Source organism: Pimephales promelas, chromosome 16 (genome assembly GCF_988280905.1).
Source record: "Pimephales promelas chromosome 16, fPimPro1.hap1.1, whole genome shotgun sequence".
NCBI lineage: Eukaryota > Metazoa > Chordata > Actinopteri > Cypriniformes > Leuciscidae > Pimephales > Pimephales promelas.
Window position 1 is genome coordinate 25,445,506 of NC_142784.1, and position 27,404 is coordinate 25,472,909.

The 27,404-nt window shown below is 36.9% G+C and overlaps 1 protein-coding gene across 2 annotated transcripts in view; it reads left to right on the plus strand.

Annotated features, from left to right (window-relative positions):
• The window catches only part of zbtb16b (zinc finger and BTB domain containing 16b), a 53,980-nt gene that overhangs the window by 4,250 nt on the left and 22,326 nt on the right, over positions 1-27,404 (plus strand). For both annotated transcript variants that reach the window (XM_089121315.1, XM_039670908.2), the window contains exons 3-4: positions 14,916-15,013; positions 22,929-23,015. In XM_089121315.1, the coding sequence (XP_088977441.1) occupies positions 14,916-15,013; positions 22,929-23,015 (185 nt within the window). The remainder of the gene's footprint in view (positions 1-14,915; positions 15,014-22,928; positions 23,016-27,404) is intronic.

Consider the following 27,404-nt stretch of genomic DNA (forward strand, 5'->3'; position numbering starts at 1 on the left):
AATCAGCATGATTAAAATGTGATATTAAGTCACTACAACTACAAATTATTGTTTATTACAAGTTTAATAAACAATAATTTAATTACAACTACAAAATGTTGCAGAAAACTGTTATATATGAATGAATAATAGCCTATAATGAACCTTTGTGCCAAAAGGGGTCTTTCTTGTCATAATGGAACCTTTTTAGCATAAAAAGTTCTTTGGAGTTGAGTATAGAACCCTATGCCAAAAATTCTGGAAAAAAAAAAATTGGCACCAAAAAACACGAAAGACACGAACAATGGGATGGAAGAAAAACACAAGGTCCTGAAGACATGTTTTTTTTTTTAAAGTTGAACTTAAATTGCGAATACACGGAAGAAAGTCATAAGTAGTATAGTGAAGTCTAGCATTTTTATGTTGAAAAACATTAGATTCAAACAGTGGAATGCGTAAAAAATGCGAAGACTCTTATTTTCACGTGACAGCAAAAGATGTGAGTACAATATTGGAAGACTTGCATTTAGCGCAAGTTTACCTTTATGGTCACTGTGATTTTGCCATGTAAGAGATGGTCCTGGATTAACATATTGATCCTGGATCAACATTCCTGTCTCAAAATGTAGTCTTTACCCAATCCCTACCCCAAAACCTAACCCAACCCATAACTTTCCCCTAAAATCAGAAGGTAATGAAATGTGAATGACACTGATGTGTATGTACTTCACCCTGGTTCTAAGCCTAAACTTGATATAAACTGTAAACTTGTCTCTTTAAATCTGATTGGTTGAATGGAATATTGATCCAGGATCAACAACGATGTTGATCCAGGAGGAACATGTGGTACTTGGTGAAATCATGTTCACCTTACAGGTACTGAACAAAATGTTGTGCTTTTCTGGTCTTCAGAAGAAAGTAAGTCATGCAGGTCTTCTGTAAAATAACATGAGGGTGAGTAAATGACAACAGAATTTTCATTTTGGGGTGAACTGTCCCTTTAGTGTACTTCCCAAGGCTTGTTGAAAGCAGTGCTGCGCAGGATAGAAATGTCTGCCAGATCTGCACAGGAAGACCTTGTCTTTTCACAAAAGAAAGAGCGAGGTCTGCTCAGGAAGACATTGTCTTTTCACAAAAGAAAGAGCGAGGTCTTCCTGTGCCGACGTGCTGCTTGCAGCTTGACCCTGACCTTCCCTCCATAACCTGTGGCATGATCAGCCAGGAGCAGCTTCGCTCAGATGAACAGATGGATTAGAAGCACTATTTTTCTAAGCTAAAACAATCAATACATATTCATAAAATTAGTCTATTTTTGTTTTTGCGCATTCACATGTTGAGCATCCAAATGGTGTTCGCCATATGTCAAAATAAAATATTTATTGCTGTAGTTGACATATGAAACCCATTATTCGTCAAGCAAAGCCTGGCCTTATTGCAGTTTTATTGGTTTGGGCTTGACTGATGGCCATGTAGTTTAAACTTGGACTCTCAAACAGTAGGTTGTGCTTTATCTGTATTTATCAGAGTGGAAGATAACCCTGCACCGCTCTCCTTAGTCTCTGTGGTGAAGATGGTCTGATTGTGACTTTAGCCTTCTGTCAGACACAGATAAAGTGGCCACGCGTTGTGTGTATTGCAGTGCACCTGATACTCTTTCATTCATTCCCACAAATGCGAGCTGAACCCAGTGACACCGACCCGGGTTTCCTGTCTGAGACCTGACGAATACGTCCTATCAGATTTTCTCCATTACAGCGTGGCGCTAAAACATATGGTGCTCCGCCTTTGTCGGGTCTAATGCATTTAGAAATACATACAAAGCTCAACTAGTACATGAAATGACTTCAATACACCCTTTCTACTGTGTTTTGTAAAAAAGGAAAAAAAGAAGATTAAGAAAATCAAGTAGTTTGGCATAATCGGTCACAATTTGAACTTTTAACTATTAACTATTACTTTTGCCTCAATAAATTCTTAATTACTGCTTACTAAGGTAGTTAAGTTTATGAATTGGGTAGGACTAGGGATGTAGAATATGGTTATGCAGAATGAGGCATTAATATGTGCTTTATAAAAAACAGTCAATATCATAGTAATTTGCATGTTAATAAGCAACTAGATAATAGTGAGAATTGAACCCTAAACTAAAGTGTTACCGCATAATATTTTATTATATTATTTCTTAACATATTTGAAAAAAATAATTATGGTTTAATAACATATATATATATATATATATATATATATATATATACTGTCAAACGATTAAAATATTTAATCACGATTAATCGCTTTAATGGCATAGTTAACTCGCGATTAATCGCAATTAATCACACATTTTTATCTATTCTAAATGTTTTTTTGTCGCATTATTTTTTCTAATTTTAATGCTCTTATCAACATGAAAAAGTGGATCGGCTTGCTTTGTGCAAATGTTTTTTTTTTATTTGTTTTTTTTTATTGAAAACAACATTGACAATACTGTGTTTAATTTCACATTAAAACATTCTCACAATTTCTCACACTAATCTCAATCTTATCAATAAAAGGGTGAAAGAAATACTGACGAGGTCCTGATATTTGACAAGGGGGCGGAGAATTCGCATCAGCTGTGTGTGTGTGTGTGTGAAAAACATCATTTGGCAACTTTTTAAATGTAAACTTTCTATTCAGAATCGCATTGGCATCCATTTCGGCGTCTCGCGCTCGTCATCCACTCAAAACGCAACGTTAACCTACTATTTGGCCGGCTCGCAACAAGTGTGTTTCCGGTCTAGCTAGATCTGGTGCTTTCAGACAGGACGTGGAATATGTGGCACTAAGCCAGTTTTCAAAACTTTTTGGATGCCAAAAAGTTTCTATTGGGCACGATGGTAATCGTCACAGTGGCAAAAGTTGAACTATTTTGAAATTTGACCGCAGTATGCGGTTTAGCCATTGAAATTAATGCGTGTCTTAGTGCCGCGCATGCCGCGTCCTGTTGCAAAAGAAATGTAAAAAAAACACTGTTAAATCTTGCGATAAAAAAATTAACCGTGTTAAAATGGGTTTGCGTTATATTATATATATATTAGTGCTGTCAAACAATTAAAATATTTAATCATGATTATTCGCATTAAGCATAGATAACTCGTGATTAATCGCAATTAATCATACATTAGTAGGTTAAAAAAATTAACCGCTTTAAAATGGGTTTGCGTTGTAACGCTTTTAACTGACAGCTCTTATATATATATATAAGTAACAAGGTTAAGATGTGTGTGTGTGTATATATATATAAGTAACAAGGTTAAGATGACAACACAGTAATCTCATCCAGACAGTAGGTCAGTAGGTTAGTCAATCGCTAATATTTGTTCATAAACTCAAGTTGCCCTGTTTCTGGTTTGTGAACAGTGACAGATGTTAAGATCCGCCGACATCTAACTTGCACACAGGACGTTATGAAAGCCCCGGGGCCCCACAGGGTCATTGTGGTCATGGTGAGGCGACCCAATACCAATAACAGTTAAACTTTTGCCCCAATTGCGAGAGGCCCTCAAAGTCGTGAATCTTAACCCAGATGCACCCGGCAAAGCCTTTCCAGTCCTCTGGAACGAGTCTAAACACAGCCAGTCATTTGACATGAATGCGATAGTGGCGGACATCGCAACAGTCGTGCAACAAACACACACTCTCTCCTCTGGATTGAGACCTATGCAAGCCGCAGCACTTGGTCTCGCTCCTGTCATGCATGTCATTTCTGCCCCGTGGCCGAGCCGAGGAATGTGCTGCTTTCCACTGAGTGGATCTGATGTGCTGCTGACGTGTACACACAATCTACCGTGGGCGGCAGGGAGACGAGAGATGTGTGCAGGGGCTCTGGGGACACAGATCAGCTCGGCTGCTTAGGAATCCCTGGAAGTGGGAGATCCTTGAGCACTAGCATTGGCCTCGGCGCTCACAGCTCTAATTAGATCTTTTGTTATAGAGGGAGATTGAGAGACAGAGAGGTCAAGAAAGACAGATGAAATAGAGCTAATTCCTGTGTCTGTAAATATATATATATATATATATATATATATATATAGGAGACAAGGGAGGCAGTGCCTGCTCATTGGGTTTGCTGGGGGGTAATTGAGAATCTATGGGAAAAGTCATGTGAGAGGAGGCAATATCCATATGATTTATTTGATTGGTTTATATGATAAATTCTGCCTCTTATTTTCACCCATTCCATGTTCACAAATCAGTCTGAATGAACAAAATGATGGCGTTATTGGGAAGACTATTTAAAAAATAAGTAAACAACTCGCCCACTTAGATATCACTGCGATGTTACATCCAAATCTACTTTGAAAGGGCCTGAAAACAGGATGGCTGTTGTGGTTTTAGTGGTGGAAATAAAAATACGTCTTCGTGTCTGTGACCAGTGTTCACCGAGCGTAATGACTGATGATCCGAAAATAAGTTGACTTATTAAAATAACAGCTGAACCTGAGCATCAGTTCACAAATAAAATATATTGTTTAATTTATTATTGCATTTAGTTGCATTATTGCATAATTGCATTATTTTGGAATAAATGTAAAAATGCTTAGTGAAATGCTACTTTATTAATCCTTAGTGTTTTTTTTAAAAAACTTAAACACTAACTTGATACGATTTATACTTGGTTTTAATAAATAGAACATTAATATACACACACACATACACTGATTTTTTAATTTTTTTCAACAGATTTATCTTAAGTTAAAAAAAATCTATTCATGATTAGTAATAACAACATTTTTTTTTGTCAAATCAACTTATTATTTTATTTATTTAGTTCAGATAACATATAATTTATTTACTTATTAATTTATTTAGTTCAGATAACATATAATTTTGAGTTTCTGATGATTAAATCAATATCCTTCATTGTATTAACTCACTTTTTCCATTTCAATGAACTTAAAATTTTAAGGCAACCAGGTTACTTACTTTTTTAAGTTAAACCAACAATATTTTTTTACAGTGTATGCTTACCAAGGCTGTATTTATTTAATACAATACAGTAACAACAGTAATATGTGGGGTAATAATATAATTTAAAATTATTTTTTCTGTTTTATTCATGTAATGACAAAGCTTAATTATTCCAGTCTATCATTACTTCCATAAAAATATTAAGCATCACTTTTAGAATGATTTGTGAAGACTTCTGAAAAAGCAAAGACTGGAAAATTATATTAAAATACACAACTGTTATTTTAAATTGTAAAAATATTTCACAATATTTTAGTGCTTTACTATATTTTTGATCAAATAAATGAAGCCTAAGTGAGCATAAGAGACTTTTTTTCAAATATTCCAATCCCAAACTTCTGAACAGTAATGTACGCATGCGGCGGTTCAATAGTAAAGAAACTAAAGCACAGAGATAATGAGTGTCTTTCACACACCAGGCTTCAGAGCTCATCTATTGTCTTCTCAACTGCTGCTTCAGATGACCTTTTGTTTACTCAGCCTCTCCCTTTATCCTCTGTTAACTATAACAGCAGCCCTAACTTACATACCAGTAGTCTCCTGAGAGGACACTGTATATGTCCTTCCTTAACAGGAAGTTTGGTAGACCCCGATTAAGATTATCACAGGTAATCTCATGCTGCTGTTTATTTTATCTATGTCAGGATCTGAGCTTTTATATGCCTGGCTATATAATAGCAAGATAAAAAAAAAACGGACCATACAACATGAAAAGCTATTTTTATCTGATTTAAACCTCAATAAGTAATGTTTAGTTTTTTTTTTTTAAATATATTTTGTTTTAATTAAATAAATTTAACAAGCCATTTTAGGTTACAATAAGTGTATTTTAGGTATAATTATGTATTTTTAGAAAAATAGCAATTTACTTGAGAAGCAGAATTGTGTGGCAAATAGTGTTTTAAGAATTAACCTCACTCAGTTTTGTCTATAAATGCCTGTAATAAACGAAATATTGCTAATAATTTAGTTTAAGGACCAAATCTAACTAATTACTAGTTGCTTATTACCTTGCATATTGGCTGTTTATTAGTACTTATAAATTACATATTAATGCCTTATTCTGCAAGACCACATTCTACATCCCTTAATCCAACCCAATTTGTTAAATTAACAACTAAATCAGAAGCAGTTCATTGAGGCAAAAGTCCTATTTAATGGTGCATGTGTTCCCCAAACTACTTTAGATTTGTATTAAAGATAGCTCTAGTGAAAGATCATGAATCTACTGAAAGATTAGCATGACATTTATAAGGATTCTCAGTGTAGAAGGGGCCAAAGAAAACACATTGAGCCCATTAATGGATAACCCAGCCTCCGGAGAAGATATGTTTTCAGAGAGCATTGCCCTGGTCAAGCTTCATTAGCGCTTCAAGCCCTTCCTGTCCCACAAGACTATGGCCACCCAGTGATCTTTAAACTTCTGTCTTCTCCGCAGACCTCTGGAATCCAGTTGGTCAAGACTTTAAGCCTTCTAGTATCTTTTCACCCCAAAGCCTGCTATCAGGCAAAGACAGGACTCTTTCAGCCCTTATCACGGCTATACAGGTCAACTCTTTAGGGTCGGGTCAAACTTCTGACCTTTGGCGCCCTGAGGGTGTTTTTTCTTCTCTTTCGTGCATTGTTCTTGTGTTCAGACCCTCTTTTGTGTGTTTGAGTGTGTGTGCGCGCCTGTTTTCGTAGCTCTGGCCGTAGCCTTGGGGGTTGGGTGACTTATTGATTGGCGACTCTGAGATTCAGCTGAAAACAGTGACTTTAGTCACAGTTCCTAAACTCTAGCGTAATACGCCAAACTACAACCAACTTTGATTTTGTTGGCTCGGCCGTATGTTTTGCTGTCTGTGCCCTTGTAACCCAAGCTCCTGATCAAAGTAAAAGGTTAGTTTAATCCTCAGATGATGACCGGTAGCCTACATTTCACACTAATTCCACACTGTTAGCGTAATGTGGCCTTTGTGCCAGAGCTCTTGTTGGCTCTCTGAGGCAAAGAGTCAAAGTTTACATCCAGCCATTTCCCTTTGAAAGTGTTTATAGTGTCCGCTTTAGTCTTGGGTTTACACAAGGATACCTCCACGCTCATAATAGTATCTGTAAGCTTGAACAAGATGCAAAAATACACAGTATTCTGGCTAAAGATGAGCTTTGAATCATTCATAGTCTTACAAAGACGTCAGAAATTGCTGCTGTTTATTTAATGTAACGACTGTAAAACGTAAGCCATTCACTATTTTATAGTTGCATGATATTTTAATACTTATTAGTCAAAAAACACATCTATCTATCCATCCATTCATCCATCCATCCATAAATGGTCTTTTATTACAACAATTTGAGATTGATGACCTCACATTTGATGTAAACACTGCAATTTTGAATCATTTTTTAATTTATAGATAGATTTAATGGATGGATAGATGGATAGATGGATAGATAGATGGATGGATGGATGGATGGATGGATGGATGGATGGATGTCATTAGGCTCAAATTGTTGTAATGAATTGCCCATTTAAACTAATAACATATGAGAAATACTCCAGTGCACAGTACACTAAACCCTAAAAGAGTACAGAGTGAACCTTAAAATTAAATGTTTAATGTTTAAAGATAAGAAAAATACTCAGATAAGTTTAAAGGTCAGGGATTTAGCATGCTATCAGGTCCACTGAGTCAAATTGTGTAAAAAAAAAAAAAAAAAGAAAGACCATTGCTGCCATAGTACTTGTTTGTGCAGTGTCACATTGACCTTGAGTGAGACACCCTTACCTGGAAACTGAGTTTAAAAGAATAATAATGTTGTTCAAGAGGACGTGATTCACGGTGCTCTGCATTTTCAGTACAAAATTATAGTAGATCACCACACTCTTGTTACATCATGTTCCCAGACAACTTTTGGCAGCTTTTCCAATCTCCGTAACAGCGTTAGAAGCTTTCTAGACAGAACTCAGTGAAATTACCAGCGGCAATCTTTCAGTAGACCCCGGGGGGTGCACAGTCAACTGTAAGGATATACTCGTGCTGTCCTAATGGCACTGGCCTCGCTCGCACAATGGCGTAAGGTCATTGAGCATCCAATGCACGGGTAAATTGAACACTTCCCAATTTGCTGAGAATCTTTCCAGTTTCCCTCTCTAGCCTTGGAAGAAAGAATGTCACTGAAGCCGCTGCCAAACATGCTTTTAATACTATATGTACAGCTTGTGCCACATTATGTTGAATTACGGTATTTTGTTGTTTGTTTGGTATCTTAAAGCCCGGAACACACCAAGCCGACGCCGACAAACTAGCGCTGATGAAAGCCGACTGTGTTGTCGTCTCTCGTCCGCTCTCGTCGGTGTAAAAGCTGCACTTGAACACACCGAGAGAACGACAGGCGACTGTCAGCTAGAATGTGCGTTCAGCACCTGCGTGTAATGTGCCAACTGTATTTCTGCAGATATGTTAGTCTATATTCGTCATTCAAAAAGGAAAACCGACGCTGCCGGCTGTAGATACACACCGTAAACAAAGCAGCACGTACTTACCGTTTTGAATATCAGTCCTGCTAAACGCTTTCCTTATTCCACTTCGTACATGTTAATATTGAAATATTCGCCAAGGAACACTCAGGTAAGAAGACGTAACATAAGAACAGCCTTCTATCTTTACCGTTTTGACTTCTTTGCTCGCTGTTTTGCTTTTATTTTGCTTTTTGACTCTTTCACTAAGCTGAACAGCCAATCAGAGTTCTCTCTTTCCGACGAGAACTATTTTCAACAGCCAATCAGAGTTCTCACAAAGCCGATGAGAACTATTTTCAGCCGACGGCACGGAACCGTGCGTATCACACCGAGGAAACTTAGGCTACGTTCACACTGCAGGCTGAAACGACCTAATTCCGATTTGTTTTGCCCTTATGCGACCTGTATCTGATTTTTTCATGACGGTGTGAACGACACAGATCCGATCTTTTCAAATGCGACCCAGGCCACTTGGGTATGTGGTCCAAATCCGATATGTATCCGATCTTTTGAAATGCGACTTCAATCTGAACGGCCAGGTCACATATATCCGACCCGCACGCCATTGCACGCACCTGTAGCTCGCCAATACACGCTAACTCCAACGCGTTTCTGCACTGTTATGGGCCGCTGCAGATGTGTCTCTTCCCCAGTGTTGTGCCTGAACGCGTTCAATGAACGATAGTGCATGAATGCGTTCATATTTTGGGCGAATGTGACAGTTCACGTTCGCCCAAAATAAACGTAGGCTACTGTGTTACTGCCTGATGAACATTACTGTGAACACGTTCATTCTGGTGTCTGTGAACGTGCGCCCTCTGTCAGTTTAACTTCGTACAGTAGGGTGCCAGATTTCTACAGAGCCTTCCAGGAAACCTGGCTAAAACACATGTAAACATGCCTTAAAATGTAGCGAAAAAACACCCAATCTGGCAACACCAGCCACCAGTGTCGCACCGCGACAAAGCAAGGAGCGCCGAGGACGCGCACTATCAATTAAACGGGTTTTATGACGAGGTCGGTGAGGATCGGAAAAATCTAACATTTATGTGCAAACTTTGCCCGTCGATAAAATAATTCTTGTCTGTGTTTGTATATGGGCTGTGGCAATAATAATAATAAAACAAAAGCTCGCAACATATGAAAAAAAAAAGAACTATTCCGCAAACAACAAGTGACGTAGTTGATCGTTGATTACTCTTCTGCGCATGCGGGTCATTTTCTGGGTCAGTTCACGTTCAAACAGGAGATCACAAAAGGTTGCATTTAATTGGAAATGTGAACGGCCTTGCAAAAAAATCGGAAATTGAGCATTAAGCAGTGTGAACGTAGCCTTAGTTGGCCGATGCACAAAAACTGGCCGACGACCGACCGTCGGCTTGGTGTGTTCTGGGCTTTACCAAAACAGAAAATTCCAACCTAAAGTATTAAACATCTGTGTGCAACTTATCACTCTCTGTTTGTTTTACACACATTAATGATAGCTCAAATTACTCAAAAAGTGATTAACAAACCATTTTCAACTGGTGGTTGATAAAGCAAAATCACAAAGTCTTACCTAGGAGGCGCAAGCCTTGAGAGACCAGTGGTGGGATTTATGAAAATTTTTGAGAAATAAGCTAAGGAAGAAAAGTACAAATCTTGAGAAATTCTCAAGAGGTTACGATGTTGTTTAAGGTCTTTATTTTAAAGTTCGAAATTAGCTGTTAAGAAGAATTTTATTCTTAAGAACGTTTTGTGAATCTGGCCCTAGAATATCATAGATTTATTTATTATATACATATGTGTATATTTTTTTGACTTGGCAACCACCCAGAACATCCCAGCTTGATAAATGGACATTTGTTTGTGGGTTTGTGTGAAGTGTTTCTGTTTTCTCATTCATGCTTCATAGGGTTTTCTCATACTGCATCGGGGAAGACTTCCTTTAAAGCCGCCTCATTGGTAATTTGGCAGTGCTCTAGTATCCGATTGCACACATCAGCCTCTGAATTGCTCTCTCAGTGGGAAAGGTACTCTAGCAGCTCTGCTCTGGCCTGCCATTAATCAAAGCCACTTCCAGTGGCCCACTCCAGAAACACAAGCGCTTGCCCTGTCTCAAACAGACAGCTCGACAATTTGTCTCCTCAGAGAAAGTCGACATTTTAATGCCTGCATTTTAATAGGAATGTATAACAGCGGCCTGTAGAGACAAATGGACCATCATCTTTACAGATTGTTTTTTCTCCCCTAACCTCGTCTGAACTGTTTTGTTCAGGGCAGGCGTACTCAAATCGACCGGAAGATTGAGTTTTAACATTGTTCTTTCAAAGGTTCGATTTTACATGTTTAGCATTTAACGATTATTTAATATTCTTTTGTTGCTGTCTGCATCTGTATATCAGTGTCAGATACAGGAGCAAAACTATCTATTTGAAAAATGCAGTGTGTGTGTGTGGTCATGATTTTATTTGTGTCTATTTGGATTTGCTTTGACAATGACTGGGATCAAGATGAGAAGAATTGATTTTCCTCTTATTGTTCCATTTACCAGGTATTTCTCCACATCTCAGATCTGTGTTGTTCAATCTTTCGTGTCTTTCAAGAGGACAGAGCAAATGAGATTAATAGGGGTTTCTGAAAGTTGCTCTTTTGCTGAGCAAATAAATTGTTAGGCAGGTGTGACGGTACGATTCGCAATTAACTTTGTTCAGATGAAATGTAAAATGTTCAATTGCGTATCATCAGAAGCATTCACATACGGTATTGTAAACTGTTTTTAACTCTTAAGTAAGGGTTTTGACAGGCTTCAAACGATTTTTGAAGGGTTGACTATAGTGTACTGATGTCTTTATGAATTATGTCATCATTTACTATTCCTTACCAAACCACTTCTTTCTTCTGTTAACACAAAATAAGATATTTAGAAATATCACACTTTTTTATATTAAATATGTATCTTCCGTGTTCCACAGAAGAAAGAGAGTAATTCAGGTTTGGAATGACTTTAAATAATAATAAAAAAAAAAAAAAAATAGGATAAATAAAAAACATCCACCAGACTCAATCAGACACTTTTTATAGAGGATTTTCATATGTTAAAGAAACTGCTCAATAAAAAGGATTAAGATAGGGCTGGGTGATAATAAATAATATCATATCGTGATAACATTTACATGATAATGATGATAAGCTCTGGATATTTTTACTCGATATGACAAAACACAGCAGAAATCAATGCCTCAACAGCCAGCCAGTGCATGTCTCTAACAAGTGATTTTTGCATGTCAGCACGGTTTCATCCAATACACAAACTCACACACGTGATGTGTTTTTAACGTTTGACTTCATCTCCAAACCTGCTTTGAGAGTCACTTAACAAGCTTTTTACTGTATGATCTGAGAAAAACTACCGAAATTAAAAGATCTTCACAAAAACTTTTCAAAATAAAAGTTTGGTTTTTAACTTCAAGAAATTATGACAGAAATGTATCATAATTTTATACTAAAATGTACTAAGTAATGATATAATATTATTATTTATAAGGAATATCACACAACCAAGATATTTTTAAGCGATGTAATGTTGTAAATTAATTGTTAGATTTAGATAAGCTTGGTTAAATTGTTTAAATAAATCATAATTCACAGAATCCCAAAACACAGAGTTTAGGGGGGAAAATAAAATGGATGTTATGGTCCCTAAATTAAATGGTAGCAACTCTGGAGTTTATTTGTGGACAAAAATGTTCACATTCATTCCCAAATGAACAAATATGTGGAAAGATTGTCCTTTCACATTAATACTAAATGAATATTGTGATAAATATCAATATCATATGATTTGATATTATATGGAAAAAATATATATATTATGATATTATTTTTGGCCATATCACCCAGCCCTTGTTTTCAAAACGTGAGCTGCCTTTAACTTAAAAGTCTTAAAATGTTGTGTTCAATGTAGATTCATTTTTAAGGTGATTTGATGGTTGTGGCAGATGTTATAAACTAGAAAAAGAGAGAGATATTTAAGTTACTATTACCGTTGGCACTCTAAAGCAACTACTACTAGCATGCTAAACCCCATTAGAGAAGGTGTGCTCCTTAATACATCTCCTTAAAAACAGTATATAGTATCTGGACTAACTAGTCAACCTCAATAAACAGCTAGTCATCCATTGTACTGTACGTCTGCATTGATGTGGGGTTTTAAAAAACCTTTGGTTGTTCAATAATATGTCATTTTGGAGCCAAAAGGCAACATTCAGTAAGATAACTCTAGTATTTTTCCAGCAAACACACAAATCTGTAGATAACGTCTGCTGGCTGCCGACAGCGGTGCTCAGCGTGTCCACTGCGGTTGAGTGGATATTGTTTATGGGATGCTGGGCTCTGTCAGGCGGTCTATTTCAGACCATGTGTTGTGGCTTTAAAGGGGGGCGACGCAGCAGATGCTACAGATTGTGAAATGCGACTAACACGCATTCTGTCTGCGCCCTCAAACGAAGGGCACATGACCTGAGCGAACATCCTCGGTCAAATAAAATGACCGTACCTGAGGGTGTTGCCTCTAGTCTTTGAATCGGAATAGAAAGCTAATTCGCTTCCATTACTCGGAATGATCTTCAACAGAATGAATATTTTAGCACGACCGTTCCTGGTGGTAGCGAGAGTTGGCTTTAATAGCTTTTTTCAAGGTGAAATAATATGCCCCTGTTCATAATGAGCCCGTGCATGTCTGGCAGCGCCCCGGTTGCGGAGCGGTGATAATTAAGGGCTCTATAGCAGGAATAAAGGTTACGTCTGCGGCGGGCTCGCTCGACTGCTCGATGATGCAGTGCACGCGCCGACGGTGCGTCTGTCTGTGTGTATGTGTGTGTGTGTGTGGCTGGAATTCACATGAAAGGACTCGGGCGAGAGAAGGGAACAGGAGTGGGCGGGGGGACGAGTCGTTGATATGTACAGCGTGACTCAGTTAAACATACAGAACTGCTGGGGTATTTCAGATGGATTTAATACGTTTCAATTAAAACAAATATTCAGAGCGAGAGGACAGATTAAATGGATAATAATCGGCATGTTTAACTTGGGTCTGGCGCATGGTTTTTGGCCTTATGGTTCACTCACGGCCCGGCTACTTCATTGAAATGGAGTGTATATATTTGCTCAGGTTCTCTGTGTACCCTTTCTCTGAGGCGTGTTTAATTTTTGATAAAACAAAGCCATAAATGTTTTCTCTCAAGCCACCAGGTCACAAAGTCTGGACTGTAAATATTTCATAGCTCTGCTGAAGCTAGTTCTGGTATGGATGTTCGTTTGTAGACGAGCTAGTTGCGTTTCTTGAACCCGAGTCTAGGTTTATTTTAAGCGTCGGATGATGGCGTATGCTATTCAGATCATTAATAGCTTTTGCTGTATTAGGCCTAATTGATTCAGACCTGCTTGATGAATATTTGGAGTGCCTGAAGTCTTTGAAGTATGTGCCCTAAACCTTTCACAGCACCCTGTTGAGAGTATCATCAAAATAAACTATGAGCCACAGGCGCAGGCGTGTTTAGAATATCAAGCGTGGATTTTTGAAGCTGCGTTCCTAAATTAAAGTGCGTTTTAACTTTAAAGGAATAGCTCATTCAACTAAATACTTTTATTTATTCCACTTCCACTTCATGTTCAAATTTTCTCTCGCAGAATGTCTCATTCATGTACACTGTAAAAATGAATACGCTTTATCTAATCAATAGAATTGTGGCGACAGATTACAAGCAATATTATTCATTAAATTTAACTTGAGTAATAATTGATCAAATTATTTCTTAAAAGTTAACCATTTAAAATGAGTAAAGTTTACACCAAAAAAATTAACAAAAATATCTCACTAATAGATAGACGTCAAACATTAATTAAGAACTCTTTATTTTATATTGCCAACATTGAAGACACCTGATGTTAACAAGCACAATCACTGAAGGAGAAAACTGTAATTTTAAAAAATGCATCAAACCTAAAACGAACACTGATCACCATAATGGTGACTTAAATGTATGGTTTTTTTTTTTTGGTTGTTGTTGTACGTTTAACTCATTTTAAATGGTTAACTTTTAAGGAATTAATTTGATTAATTATTACTTAATTCTAATTTGTGACATTGAATTAATATAATATTGCTTGTAATCTCTTGCCACTTTTTTTTTTTTTTTTGATTAGATAAAACATATTCATTTTTACAGTGTAGGCACACATCATGTGATGAACGAATTGAAACGAATAAACTCTTGTATATCCAATACCCTCATGTCATATTAAAATATGCAATCTCACAATATGAAATTATTTGCGATACTCTAAGACATGGGGTGGAATTGGGGTGGAAATGAATAGGCTAGGCTGGTCAATGGTCAAATTGTGTATCTACACCTGTTTGATCTCTCAAAATGTCTTGAATCCACAGGAAGTTGCATGGTGGAGTGAAGACTTTTGGCTGTGAGTTCTGTGGAAAGCAGTTCCTGGATAGTTTACGACTGAGGATGCACATGCTGTCTCATTCAGGTAACCTCACCCCATAAACACCACGATCCCACGCAAATGAAGTCCTGATAAGGATAAAAACATAGGCTACAGTGTCATTGCACAAGTGATATGTGATCGTGTTGTGCAACAAGTGTCAGCCCCCTGTTGTCCTGTGCTTGTCCACCATGTACCGCACACTTAACCTGATGTAACAGATGGAACATTGCACTTCTATTAGTAGTGACGCAGTGTTTGGTTATCCCCGTCTTCCCACTTCCCTTTCCAGTCTCATATGTGTCTCAACAGTTACATTTCAAGCCTGGCAGAGATCCAATCTGGGCATTTTGCCACATTATTAGTACAGTATGTACAGTGAATCTTGCCAGCTTGTTTTTTTTTTTCTTCTTCTCATTGTTATGAGGAGGTGTTGGACTGGATCTCGCCGGACTGAAAGGGAGGGGACGGATCCAGTTGTTTATACACATCCAAACCCTTAATTAAGCTATCATGTTGAAATGATGCTGTTACATGTTATGTAAGTCTGTGGCATTGTTTAGGGACGATGTGTGCTATTAAGTTCGATCTTTTGCCGTCAGATTTTGGTTATCAAAAGGGTGTGTTGCATAACCGTAGACATAAAATAAACCAGAAGCAGACTGCAAAATGAAGTTTAGTACTGAAACTCTGTGTTTTGGCTTATGTTCTCCAGCTGTCATCCTGTTTTTTATTGTAGCTCCATTTTAAAGCTCCTTTCCCTTTCAGTCTTTACTTTACAGAGTGTGTTATGTGGTGTACCTATTGGTTTTTCATATAAAAATGTTTCGTACAACTTATACAACTTACTTACTTATAACAAAATGTAATAAAAAATGTAAAAAATGTGTTAATTACGAATGATATTCTCAGCATAACAATTTTAGTGATCATTTGACTCCACTTTATATATGATACAGGCTAATTTTAATCGTACGATTACAGTTTAGCAAATTGAATGAACACCAATATGCCAACATTAAAAGAACACTTATCAAACACAACATTTACTTGAAAGATAAATGAATAAATACAATATCAGCCAATAAATCAGCCTGGACAAGATATAGGTCAACAATAAAAGAACACTTATTTCACACAATATTTACTCCAAAAATTGTATCAGGAAGCGTTTTTGTCACCTTTATGATGGCAGAGAAGGGACATTTTGGGGATAAAATGGAGGAATGACATTGAAACAAGTTGCAGGCAGGATTCAAACCTGCTTCTTCAAGCCAAGGCTCCAGGTTCAGTATCAGGAATCCTAGAATGTGATTGATTGCTTATTGAATTCAGTAGTGGCCCACACTAAATTGTGCTTTAGAGGGAATGTCCTGTTTCAAGTGGAGAGGAAATACACTCAAACTGGCAGCCGAGTGTGTGTGTGGTTGTGTGTGTGTGTGTTTGTCCATCTGTCTGATTAAGTCTATAGTCGTCTCTCTGGAGGGTTTGTGAAGCCCACCTCACTTGACTTTCTCAGCTCACATTTTTGTCAAGATTCTGACAGCGCTCTTCTCCAAATTAACTGAAACCTTCCTTCTCTTTTATGTCTTGTTGTCTCTCTTTCTCTTTTTTGTGTTTATGAAAGCCCCCCCTCAACTTAAACCCCCCTAATCTATGATTCAATAAACCCTGCCAACAATATTCAGTTACTCCCACATTTAATCTGCTCGTAATCCAGTGTCGCACCTGTTCACGCACGACATGAACGAGAGCGAATCTTCAACATGTGCGACGTTCGAGCTGAAAAGCCCTGTCAAGATGTTTTCTCTTAATGTCTCTTTTTCTCTTTTCTCTCTCTGTCTGGGAGAAGCCCTGCACTCTGTGTTTGGCGACACGCCAGCTCTTCCCTCGCACTGATGACATCATCAGCTGCCGGCAGGTCTGGATGTTCTGCCAGCATTCTGGAGCATTTATGATTGCTCGCAGATGTGTGTCCAGGAACATACTGTACCCAAATCCCAAAATTAATCAAACTTGACTGCTGTCCAAGCCACTGCTCTCCAAAATAGAATGAGCACTGGGGTGGAGGGAGGAGTCCTAAATAAAACAAAAATGCAGAAAGAAAACAGAAATGTTGACTGCGGGCCCTTAGAGGCCGACTCGACGGGATGGAGCAGACGTCTGCACTGTGGTCAAAGTGTTCAAAGGTTACGTCCGAGGGCATGTACAGTACATATGCCTCCATGCCAGTTTCTGACACTTTCCATCAATACAGTATGCTGTGCTGCTGTCACTTATCTTCTAGATGTGTTCGATAAATGTTAAATTGATTTTACAGTACATGCACTTACCAAAGAAAGGTTAAGTTTAGGCGTAGGTTCAGGGTTTAGTACCTAGTTATTGTAATTACCATGTGCATGGGGAACAGGACTGTAAAATAAAGGTGTGTTCACACTTGGTATGTTTGGTTGGGTTAAAACAAACCTTGCTGCGGTTGCTCTGTTAGGGCGGTTTATTTGAATACGTGTGAATGCTGCCATCTGAACCTTCGTGCGCACAAAACAAACGGGCCGAGAACCCCGAAAAGGAAGGTCTCGGCCCGCTTCCAAATGGACTCTGGTGCCGTTCGAATGAAATTTGAATGCAGCATGAACCAAAGACATGTAAAAAAAAAAAAAACAGGATGTGATGTCACAAGATGCGACCCTAAAAAGGACATCATACTCATGATGTTGATACATGTCATGATGATGCCATCACAGTTTGGTACAGACATCATAACCGCGTCTACTCATTTGTGTGTCGCTGTTTTGACTCCTTTACACATTTTATAAGTTCTTCAACAGTTCTCAGCTGGTCAAAATATCATCATATGTAGGCTACCCACATACAACAAGCACATTTATTCCAGCACACAGCATAGTTTTGGATATTAGGTAAGTTCTTTCCGACCGATCAGGTTGTGAACATATCCCAATGCCTTTAGGTTCAGTTTCTTTATGTTTGGTGTTAAAACGCTAATGTGAACGTTTTTTTTTTTTTTGGCCCGTATCCAATAATTAAAATCTGTACAAATGTTGACATAATGTGTTAAATAAATTCATATTAAATTATTTTAAATTATTTACTAATTTTATTTACCAAAAATGTCATATTTAGTTCTAACATTCCTCAGAATTGTGACACCCAGGTAAATAAACTGACCTTTTTTCTTTAAATTTTACTCAAATGTAGGCTTTTCAACCCTGCTACTGTATTTTACAGGAATGCTGTATTTTTATTTATATATATATATATATATATTAAAAATATATATATATTAAAAATTAAAAAGACAAAATGTATTGAAATAAAAATAAATAAAAAAGATAAGTATACTTATTACTTATACTTATCTTTTTTATTTATTTTATTTCAATACATTTTGTCTTTTTAATTTTGATGTTTATTACTTATTGCTAGAAATTCATATCCTAGATTTTGATAACAGGGTTGAAAATTTATATAAATATAACAATTATTATTGCAATTTATATTTTATTATTATTATTATTATTTTACCATGGTTCAGCTCATTTTGCTGACTTATTTGTTGAAAAAAAAAATTGTAAGAGTTTCAGACCCCATGTGATGCCTTATTCATGGAAGTGCATTCTGTTCAGGCTTCTATCAGGTGGATTTAAACACTCATACCTCACAGACCTGAAGATGTCAGCATACTTATTACCTTTCTTCGTACTTTGTCACAGATATTGACAGAAGGCTGTTTTTAAAAGGCATTAAACCACCCTGCTGTGTTTATATACTGTAGTATATAGAGCTGCTTTAATATTTTGCCATTTTTGCCTCTATTATTTTCATGATTGTTTTCCATTGTGACCTATTACTCTCACAAATTACAAGATAAATAACGTTTAGTGTTTCAGTGTTGACATCCAAACCCCTTACAATTTATGATCGTTAACTTGAGTCTTTAATTTGGAAGCCAGTAAAATGCAAGGAAAATAAAAGTAAAAATCTAATTCAGTCTTTATATTGCATCAAAGCCCTAGATCTTCTGGCCCGTCATTGGATTTTGCCGCTTTACATCCCAACGGTTGCCAAGTAGCAGAAGCCCTTGTTTTCTAATGCTCTAATTTGGTATTCAACACGAGATTGAATCTTATTTTTGTATGCCAGGCAAAGTGTTTTGATGGAGGGTGATTGCAGCCAGTCTGGAGGCTGTTTGGGCTGTTTATCATGGGAACAGTGCGCATTGTGCCGTCTGAAACAGAACACAAGCCGGTTGAATGTGGGATCTGCTTTGTGGTTTCTAAATGTGTGCTGCTGAGCGTTTGGAAACATGTGCGAGGGGAGACATATGAGAGAATCCCGCCTCACCTTGCCTGTCAGCATCACAACAGAACAAATCAGATATGTTGAAATGCTGTCTATATATAGCTCACTAGAATTCAGGGCATAGCTACTATCCTTCAGTAATAAGACAATGAACTGAAAACAGAGCATTTTAATTCACGCTGCACATGAAATGTTCTCACAGGTGCAATTTACACTGGCGCTGATGAGTCACACCACCATTGAAGTATTTTTCAGCGTGGCTTGTAACGATTCTGTAAATGAGAGCGTTTTTAAACTTTAAAGGGCTTTGGTTGTCGTCCAGAAGGAGCGAGAAGAAAGTGTATGTGAAAAGAGGCTAATTTTAGGTGCTAGCTGGCTGACTTCATGAAGCTTGTGGGTGCTTTAATGAGTCATAATAAAGCCATTTCGGGCCAGCTGAGTGAAAATAGATACTTGATGAGCCGATGCTCATTATACATTCGGATTTTATTGGTTTTTTTTTCTTTTATTCCTGTGAGTCTGAGATATAAAGTCTGCAGGAAATGGTGAGAGCCTGCTGGCAGAACCGCTGGTTGTGTTGTGTCCAAGCCATGTGTGGTGAATGGAAGACATTGTTCACTTCTCTTTTTGAGGTCTTGTCCCTAATGAATTGTTCAGAAAAAGCAACGTCAGCCGTCCATTTCTCCTTGTTCGGTTGAGTGTGTGTGTGTGTGGTTTATTGAAAGTGTTTCTAAAGTGATGGAAACATCCTGGCCTACTTCATAATGGGCCAGCGGCTCCACAGGTGGATCTAATAATAGATGGATTCCCTCAGGCGGTTGATGGCCATCAGAACAGTTATTTAGTCCAGTTATTAACTGGATCGGTGGTTGCAACTGGGTTAAATGATTCTTTTCTTTCTTTGTGTGTGTGAGAGTGTGCATTTATACACCTTGTAAATGTATTTGCATCTGTGTAGGTTATGTTTAATGACGTCTCAATGGGGGGATTTTTCCATCGCCTATTTTTAGGACCATTAAGATTTTGCATTTTGACATTATTTTCATAATAATTGAGCAGCCCACACCCTTTCACTTTATCTTAATGTGAAAAATGTGAATTTCCATTAACGTAATATGTAAAAAAAAAATAAAATACAATTATACTGTTTAAATTTATAAGTTATGTTAGTACTTAATGTACATAATGCACAGCCTTCATTGTGCCCAGACAAGATATTCTTGTAATACGGTGATTAGAATAATGAGAATAATGAAAATTACAAACAAATTCAAAAGTAAAACATGCATTATAGCAATTAGAATTGGTGGGGAAATGTGAATATTTATTTACATTGTATTTATATTTTTAGATTTTATTCATTATAATATATATATATATATATATATATATATATATATATATATATATATATATATATATATATATATATAATTAGAAACAAACATACACAAACAAATATATATATATATATATATATATATATATATATATATATACATAAAAAACATTAATTTATTAAGGTTTATTACTTTATTAAGGTAAGGTATTTTTTACATTGTTAAATTACAGAAGTAATTTCTTAATAATCACACTGAAAACTGAAATAATGGATGTTGAAAATTAAATTAAATTTGAAAATATATTAAAAATAGAAAACTGCCTCTATAACTTGTGATCACAATTTTTTTTAATCAAACTAATGCAGTATTGATGAGCAGAGGCTTCTTTAAAAAAAAAGGAAAAAAAAAGACTTTTGACCAAAAACTTTTAAAGGGGAGTATGTAATATAACTGGCTTGACAGGCTTTGTGAGATTCACCTTGAAGAAACCAACCTTAGCTTTGATAAATAAATTATGGTTGATCAAAATCAGCTTTTAAAGGAAGAAATGAGCAGTACCTGCCTGAGGGTACGTCAACCTGATTTGACCCTCACTATTATATGATTATCATTTTTTACTGTTATCTCTACGAACACATAATAAATGGATATAGTGTTTTGTTTGTAAGAAGAGACTCGTTGTACATGTCATAAATCAGTCTGAAGATACAAAGGGTTTTAATATCCTTTAGGACATGTTGCTGTCTGTTCTGCCTCAGCTTATGGTTTACAGACTTTTATCAAGACAAGACAAGAGAAAGCTGCCAGCCCTTGTAGATAAGAACATCTCTTTGATTCTGTCAAGGGAGAGTATGTTACCCTGTTGATGTGTGTGTGGGGGAGATGAATGACGTTTAATGTCATAAACAACTCATTCTTTGAAATAACACAATTTCAGCCTTCGGCATCGTTTCTGTTTTCTTTTCAGTTCATTTTATGGTTTGATTTTTTTAAACATGAGCTTAAAAAAGCTGATTTCGTACAGGTTTCCTTTTATAAACATGCGTTCATATTTCAAATACATGGTGATAAATGGGGAAAGAACGCTCAGCTGTCTGTTATTTAGTTTCTCTGTGTATTTATTTATACTCCCTGTCTCAGTTCATTGTCGGTTCTCGTCTTATGTGAGAAGTTTATGTTGCGTTGCTATGCCTTCATCTATGTATTCCCTTCGTGTGCATTAAACAAGTTAATATTTAATCTTCATCGTCGTCATTCTGTGAATTACCACGTCAGTTGTAACACACACACATTATATGTAATAGTGGTGTAATGATACCCTCATGTCACGATTCGATACATATCATGATACTGAACTTACGATACGATATTATTACAATACTCCAAGACATATGTTAAAAGGTTAACAAAAAATGTACAGATGCTATTTGCTAAATTTAAATAAATAAAAAATGCTAATTTGCTAAAATGGTAAATTTGATATTACATTGTGGGTTTAAACTCGATACATATCGCGATACTGAACTCACGATACACAATATTATTGCAATACTCCAAGACATATGTTAAAAGGTTAACAAAAAATGTACAGATGCTATTTGCTAAATTTAAATAAATAAATAAATGCTAATTTGCTAAAATGCTATATTTGATATTACATTGTGGGTTTAAATTCGATACATATCACGATACTGAACTCACGATACACAATATTATTACAATACTCCAAGACATAGGGTTAAAGGTTAACAAAAAATGTACTGATGCTAAATTGGCTAAATTTAAATAAATAAAAAATGTTAATTTGCTAAAATGCTAAATTTGATATTACATTGTGGGTTTAAATGAATAGGCTTGGACTTGGAGCTGAAAATACAGAATTATTTTAGATGAATATGCTTGCACTCTTTTACTGGCTAGATATATTTAAAATAATGTCAGCCACTTTTCAGATATTTGGCATTGACCCACAAATATTCCCCCATTGCATTATTACACATTATAATCAACATTATATATTAGTAATTTAATGTATTACTTACACAAACTTGAATTTTTTCTCACATAATCATTTTTATTTTGGGGGACTATCCACAATACATATTGTCACTATCCACAATACGTATTTTTTGCATTTTTGTATTGCGATATATTGTGGCACGATATATTGTTACACCCCTAATATGTATATAATTTACATACTGTATATAATACTACAATGACACTGTGTGATATTGCCATTCGTAATAAAGCTATTAGCCAACTGATTACTTTTATTGTATTCTTCTTCCTTCCAGCTGGACCAAAAGCATTAGTATGTGATCAGTGTGGGGCTCAATTTTCCAAGGAAGATGCTCTGGAAGCACATCGGCAGACTCACACAGGTACAAGCCTCATCTAACCACAAGCCACTTCTTTAAATAACACTAGTTCACCACAATGGAAAAAAAAACCACCCGTAAAGTGGAGATGCGTCATGCGTGTACCAGTAGCAATCATGTTTATGACCCTATCAAAAATGGTCTTCTATAATTCAGCAGCGATGCCCTCTAAAATTTCAGCCAATAATATGTGCTGTTACAGGGCAGGGCGGCACACCGCTGTGGCACAGCAGTAGTGCCATGTTTCACCAATCTCCATCACTTTGTCTAAACATGGCACGTACATTTATTAGAGCGACTGTACTGAGTTACCAGAGCCTGTGAGTCATTGACGCTCTGGCACGTTCATTAACACGCCAACAGCGCTCAGCTGCCACCCTCCTGTCAAATATTCATATTTACTGACATCTGATGACTGCAAGGTTAGGTTTCAGTTGTACTACAGACATTTTAATAATCATATTTTAGGTGAGGAAAATAGCGTGCTCTGATAGGGGTTGGCATGTCATGGTATATTGTGTAGACTTGTTTTTGCTGCTGCATACCCGAGTGTACTCTGTCAGGACACATTGAAGCATAGGCGTGCAACTAGTCTAATGAAAATGAAAATTCTGTCATTATTTACTTTGTTTTTACCCTGTTATTTTTTCACGTCATACTCTTCAGACGCAAAATGATGGCTTTACGTGAGGAACAGCCAGAAATGATCCAATTCATCTTCCCCTCCAGTGAGCTGTTAACTCGAGAACCATTGCAATTGGATCTTTGATTCAGTGAGTTGAACTCAAGAACTGATTCATCTAAACAAGTCGTTCTTTTGATCCAGTTTCAATGATCCAATCGGACTGAATGAATGAGCCACAAATCAGGCTGTGATTTAAATTAATGATCCAGTCACTGCAGTTCTTGAGTTAACAGCTCACTGGAGGGAATAGCGACATAAATTTCAGTCTGTTTCTCACAGAAATGTATTTAGACTCGAATAGAATGTGTGACTGATGTGTAATTATACATTTTGTGTGTGTGTTTTTGTGGTTTAACTGCCATAGTCGAATGAAATGCCAGTTTGAGTGCAGCTTGTGACATTTCCTGATCCCATTCCCACATCTTTTCTTGTCCTCAATGCACTATTTATATCAATAAAACTAAAGTGAGAAAATGCCGCAAATGTCCCTGAATCTATATACAGCGGTCCCAGAAAGAACACTAAGCCGTGATTTAAAATTTCTAAATGTCACTGCTTAAATAACAAAAAAAGCCAAACAAAGTGGCATTTCTTTGTCAGAGATAACTCAAGCACACTTTTCAATAACATTTTCCACCGGTACTTATTGGCATATGACACTACTATCAGAGGATACAGTCTGTCACAGGTATTCCAGACTGCACTAATTAATTTGCTCTCTGGGTATAAAAGCGTTTCATGGGGCTAATGATCCACATGTTGAGTCTATATAAAGGTTGAGTCCTAATTAAAACAAGGTGCCATACTTTTGTCATCTGCGTGGATTTGAGGTGCTAAATGTTTCCATGGCAGCCAGCTCATAAAATCTCTGAATTTCTGATGGATCAGAGGATCGGTTTCTATTACTTTTTGTGCAGTGGTGCACATCGATGCAACTACAATGAGGGTGCAATATCTGTCGCCTGTGTTCCACGGGGAGAAAGATGATAACCCTCTCTAAAACGTTGGCATGTAACTGTAACTCGCTGTGGCACAAACTGTATAAATTCTTAATGCATGTCGACATAGAGGTGGTGTTAATGATGCCCAGAATTTTATACCTTCTCTCCCAAACTTGTAAACATCCCGCTCTCTGTTTCAGTTTGGCTGCACATTTAGTCGAGAGGAGGTGAGGACATAGCTCATCCATTTTAAAAAACCTTTTTACTGCTGGGCACCAGCCATCACTCGCTGAAGTGAGAGATGTTTTCATCACTTGCGTTCATTTTCTGGACTTAACCAAGCTAGAATTTTACATTTCAAATTTGAAGTATGCCACGGAGCCAAGATAGCCTTCCTATATGAATATCCAAACGGTAAAGAAAAACTAGGGCCTTGTTTCCATTTGAAGCAGCCATTTCATTTCAATGCATTAAAGGAGTAGTTCACTTTAAAAAAAAAAAAAAATTTTGCTGATAATTTACTCACCCCCATGTCATCCAAGATGTCTATGTAATTCTTTCTTCAGTCGAAAAGAAGTTAAGGTTTTTCATGAAAACATTCCAGGATTTTTTTTATAATGCACTTTACTGGTAACCAAACGGTTCAAGGTCCAAAAGGTCTTTTTCTGAGTCAGTTCATTCATTTCGTTCGTTGAATGAACCAAATGACACAAAAAAAGATTTGTTCATTTTGACAAAAGAGTTCAAGCAGGAGAGTCACAAACGCGCATCACAGAATAGAGCAAGGTGACCCTTTGACCTTATAAAACTTAAACTTTGTTGTTGATTTTTTAAATGAGCGATCGTTTCGCTTGATAAGACCATTATTCATCGTCTGGAATCATTTAAAGTCATTTGAACAGTTTGCAGTTTGCACTGAAAGTGTCTTTTGGACCTTGAACCATTTGGTTCCCATTGAAGTGCATTATATGGAGAAAAATCCTGGAATGTTTTCACCAAAAACCTTTATTTCTTTTCGACTGAAGAAAGAATATTTTTGGATATTTTGGATGACACGGGGGTGAGTAAATTACTCCTTTAAGACCAACCAGAAGTGTTTTTTACTGGCTGTGAAACTGTTTTCCTTGTGGACAGAGCTCTAATATATAGTATTATATATAATAATATATAATATAATATTTACTCTTATATAAAATTTCCTCTCTTTTTTTGACTGTTCTCTCCAATCAAGGCAAAAATTCCCCAAAAAAATTAACTTTAAAAATATAGGGCTGTCAATCAATTTGAATTTTTAATCAAATCAATTACATGATTAAAAGTAGTTCAGCACTGAATATGTGTTTCAAGATCCGTGCATTCTGTTGTGGCAGTTTTGTCTCCTTATTTTTTGTTTTGGTGTCACAATACAAGGAATATTCCACATATTTTCCTAAGAGTTCCTAAGAAAATTAAAAAACCAACATCTAAAGCCTTCTGATGGTTAATTCTCCACTAATGTAATACATAAATGAATAAGGAGTCAAAACTGATCATTTTCGTTCTTTTTTGTTCTTTATTTTGTCAATAAATACGAAGTGTCCAATATTAACATTTTATGTTATTTTCTAAATACATTAAAAATTAAAACACTAAAATCAGTTGAAATGCTACTAGTGATCTTATGCATCAAAATAATATATAATATACAGTGTATATTACAGCAAAATATAATTTAAAGGTGAAAATAGTACGATACAATAATTAAATATAGAATCTCTTATAGCTGCGGATAACCTTTAGTCCTGATATATTGTGTGTCCCTAGGTTTTTTATTAGCTTGTTTGTATGTCTTTGATTTGAATCACTCTTGTCAGTTCCCCATTGCACAAAGAACTGGTGAGTAACTTAGTGTTCATTTTTAATAGGCTGTTTTTACATGCATTTGAGTGTTAATTCTGACTCAGCCTTTAAGCAAGACGTTTGTCCTCAAATGCCAGCATATGTGAGAATGTCAGAGGTGAATGGCCTGCTTCTCTGAGGTTTTTAGGGTTGCAAATGGAAAAGAGGATTGTGGGAGACCCGTGGGACAGGGGGAGCTGGTGGCATTTGGTGCCAGGACAGAGCGAGAGACAAACAACATCATGTGCTGTTGTTTACACTCAGCCGCTGTGCTGTCATAGACGAGACCTACTAGAGAGCTGACCTACTTAAAAGCCTCCTAAAATAAAACTCACTTGTGTCTCTGGACCGATGCACTGGCGGGCAGGCTGGAAAAGCAGGCCAGCACATCACAGCTTTCTTGTCCTCCTCTACCCTCCCGACGGAGAAGGGCTTTATCGCATCCTTCGCAGAGCAGAAATAAAAATGTTATTGAAGGGGTTTTATTTGAGACCGGAATAGAAGCGATTTGCCTTTAAACGATTTCGGCCTAAGGGGGCGACCGCTCGTCCATCTGTCTCGTGTGCTTATGACGTCCGATTTCCTAAAACTCGTCCGTCACGCTCATCTCGCTGCACAGGAAGTGACTTGCATCTACAGTGAGGGTGAGGGCACACTGAGAATTACTCACCGGGAACACGTTGTGACTTCAACGATCTGGCCCACTGAATAAACAGTGGTTAAACAAGAGCAATGTATCTCTTGTTGCGTTAATTATTAAGCAGAACGTTCCTTACTTTGCTAGATTGGCCCGTCTGTCTCTCACTTTGCAGCCGATTGAATTTCAGGGGTCATCTGAGGTATAGTTGATGTGTCAAAGTCATCCCCACAGAGCAATCTGGAATGACT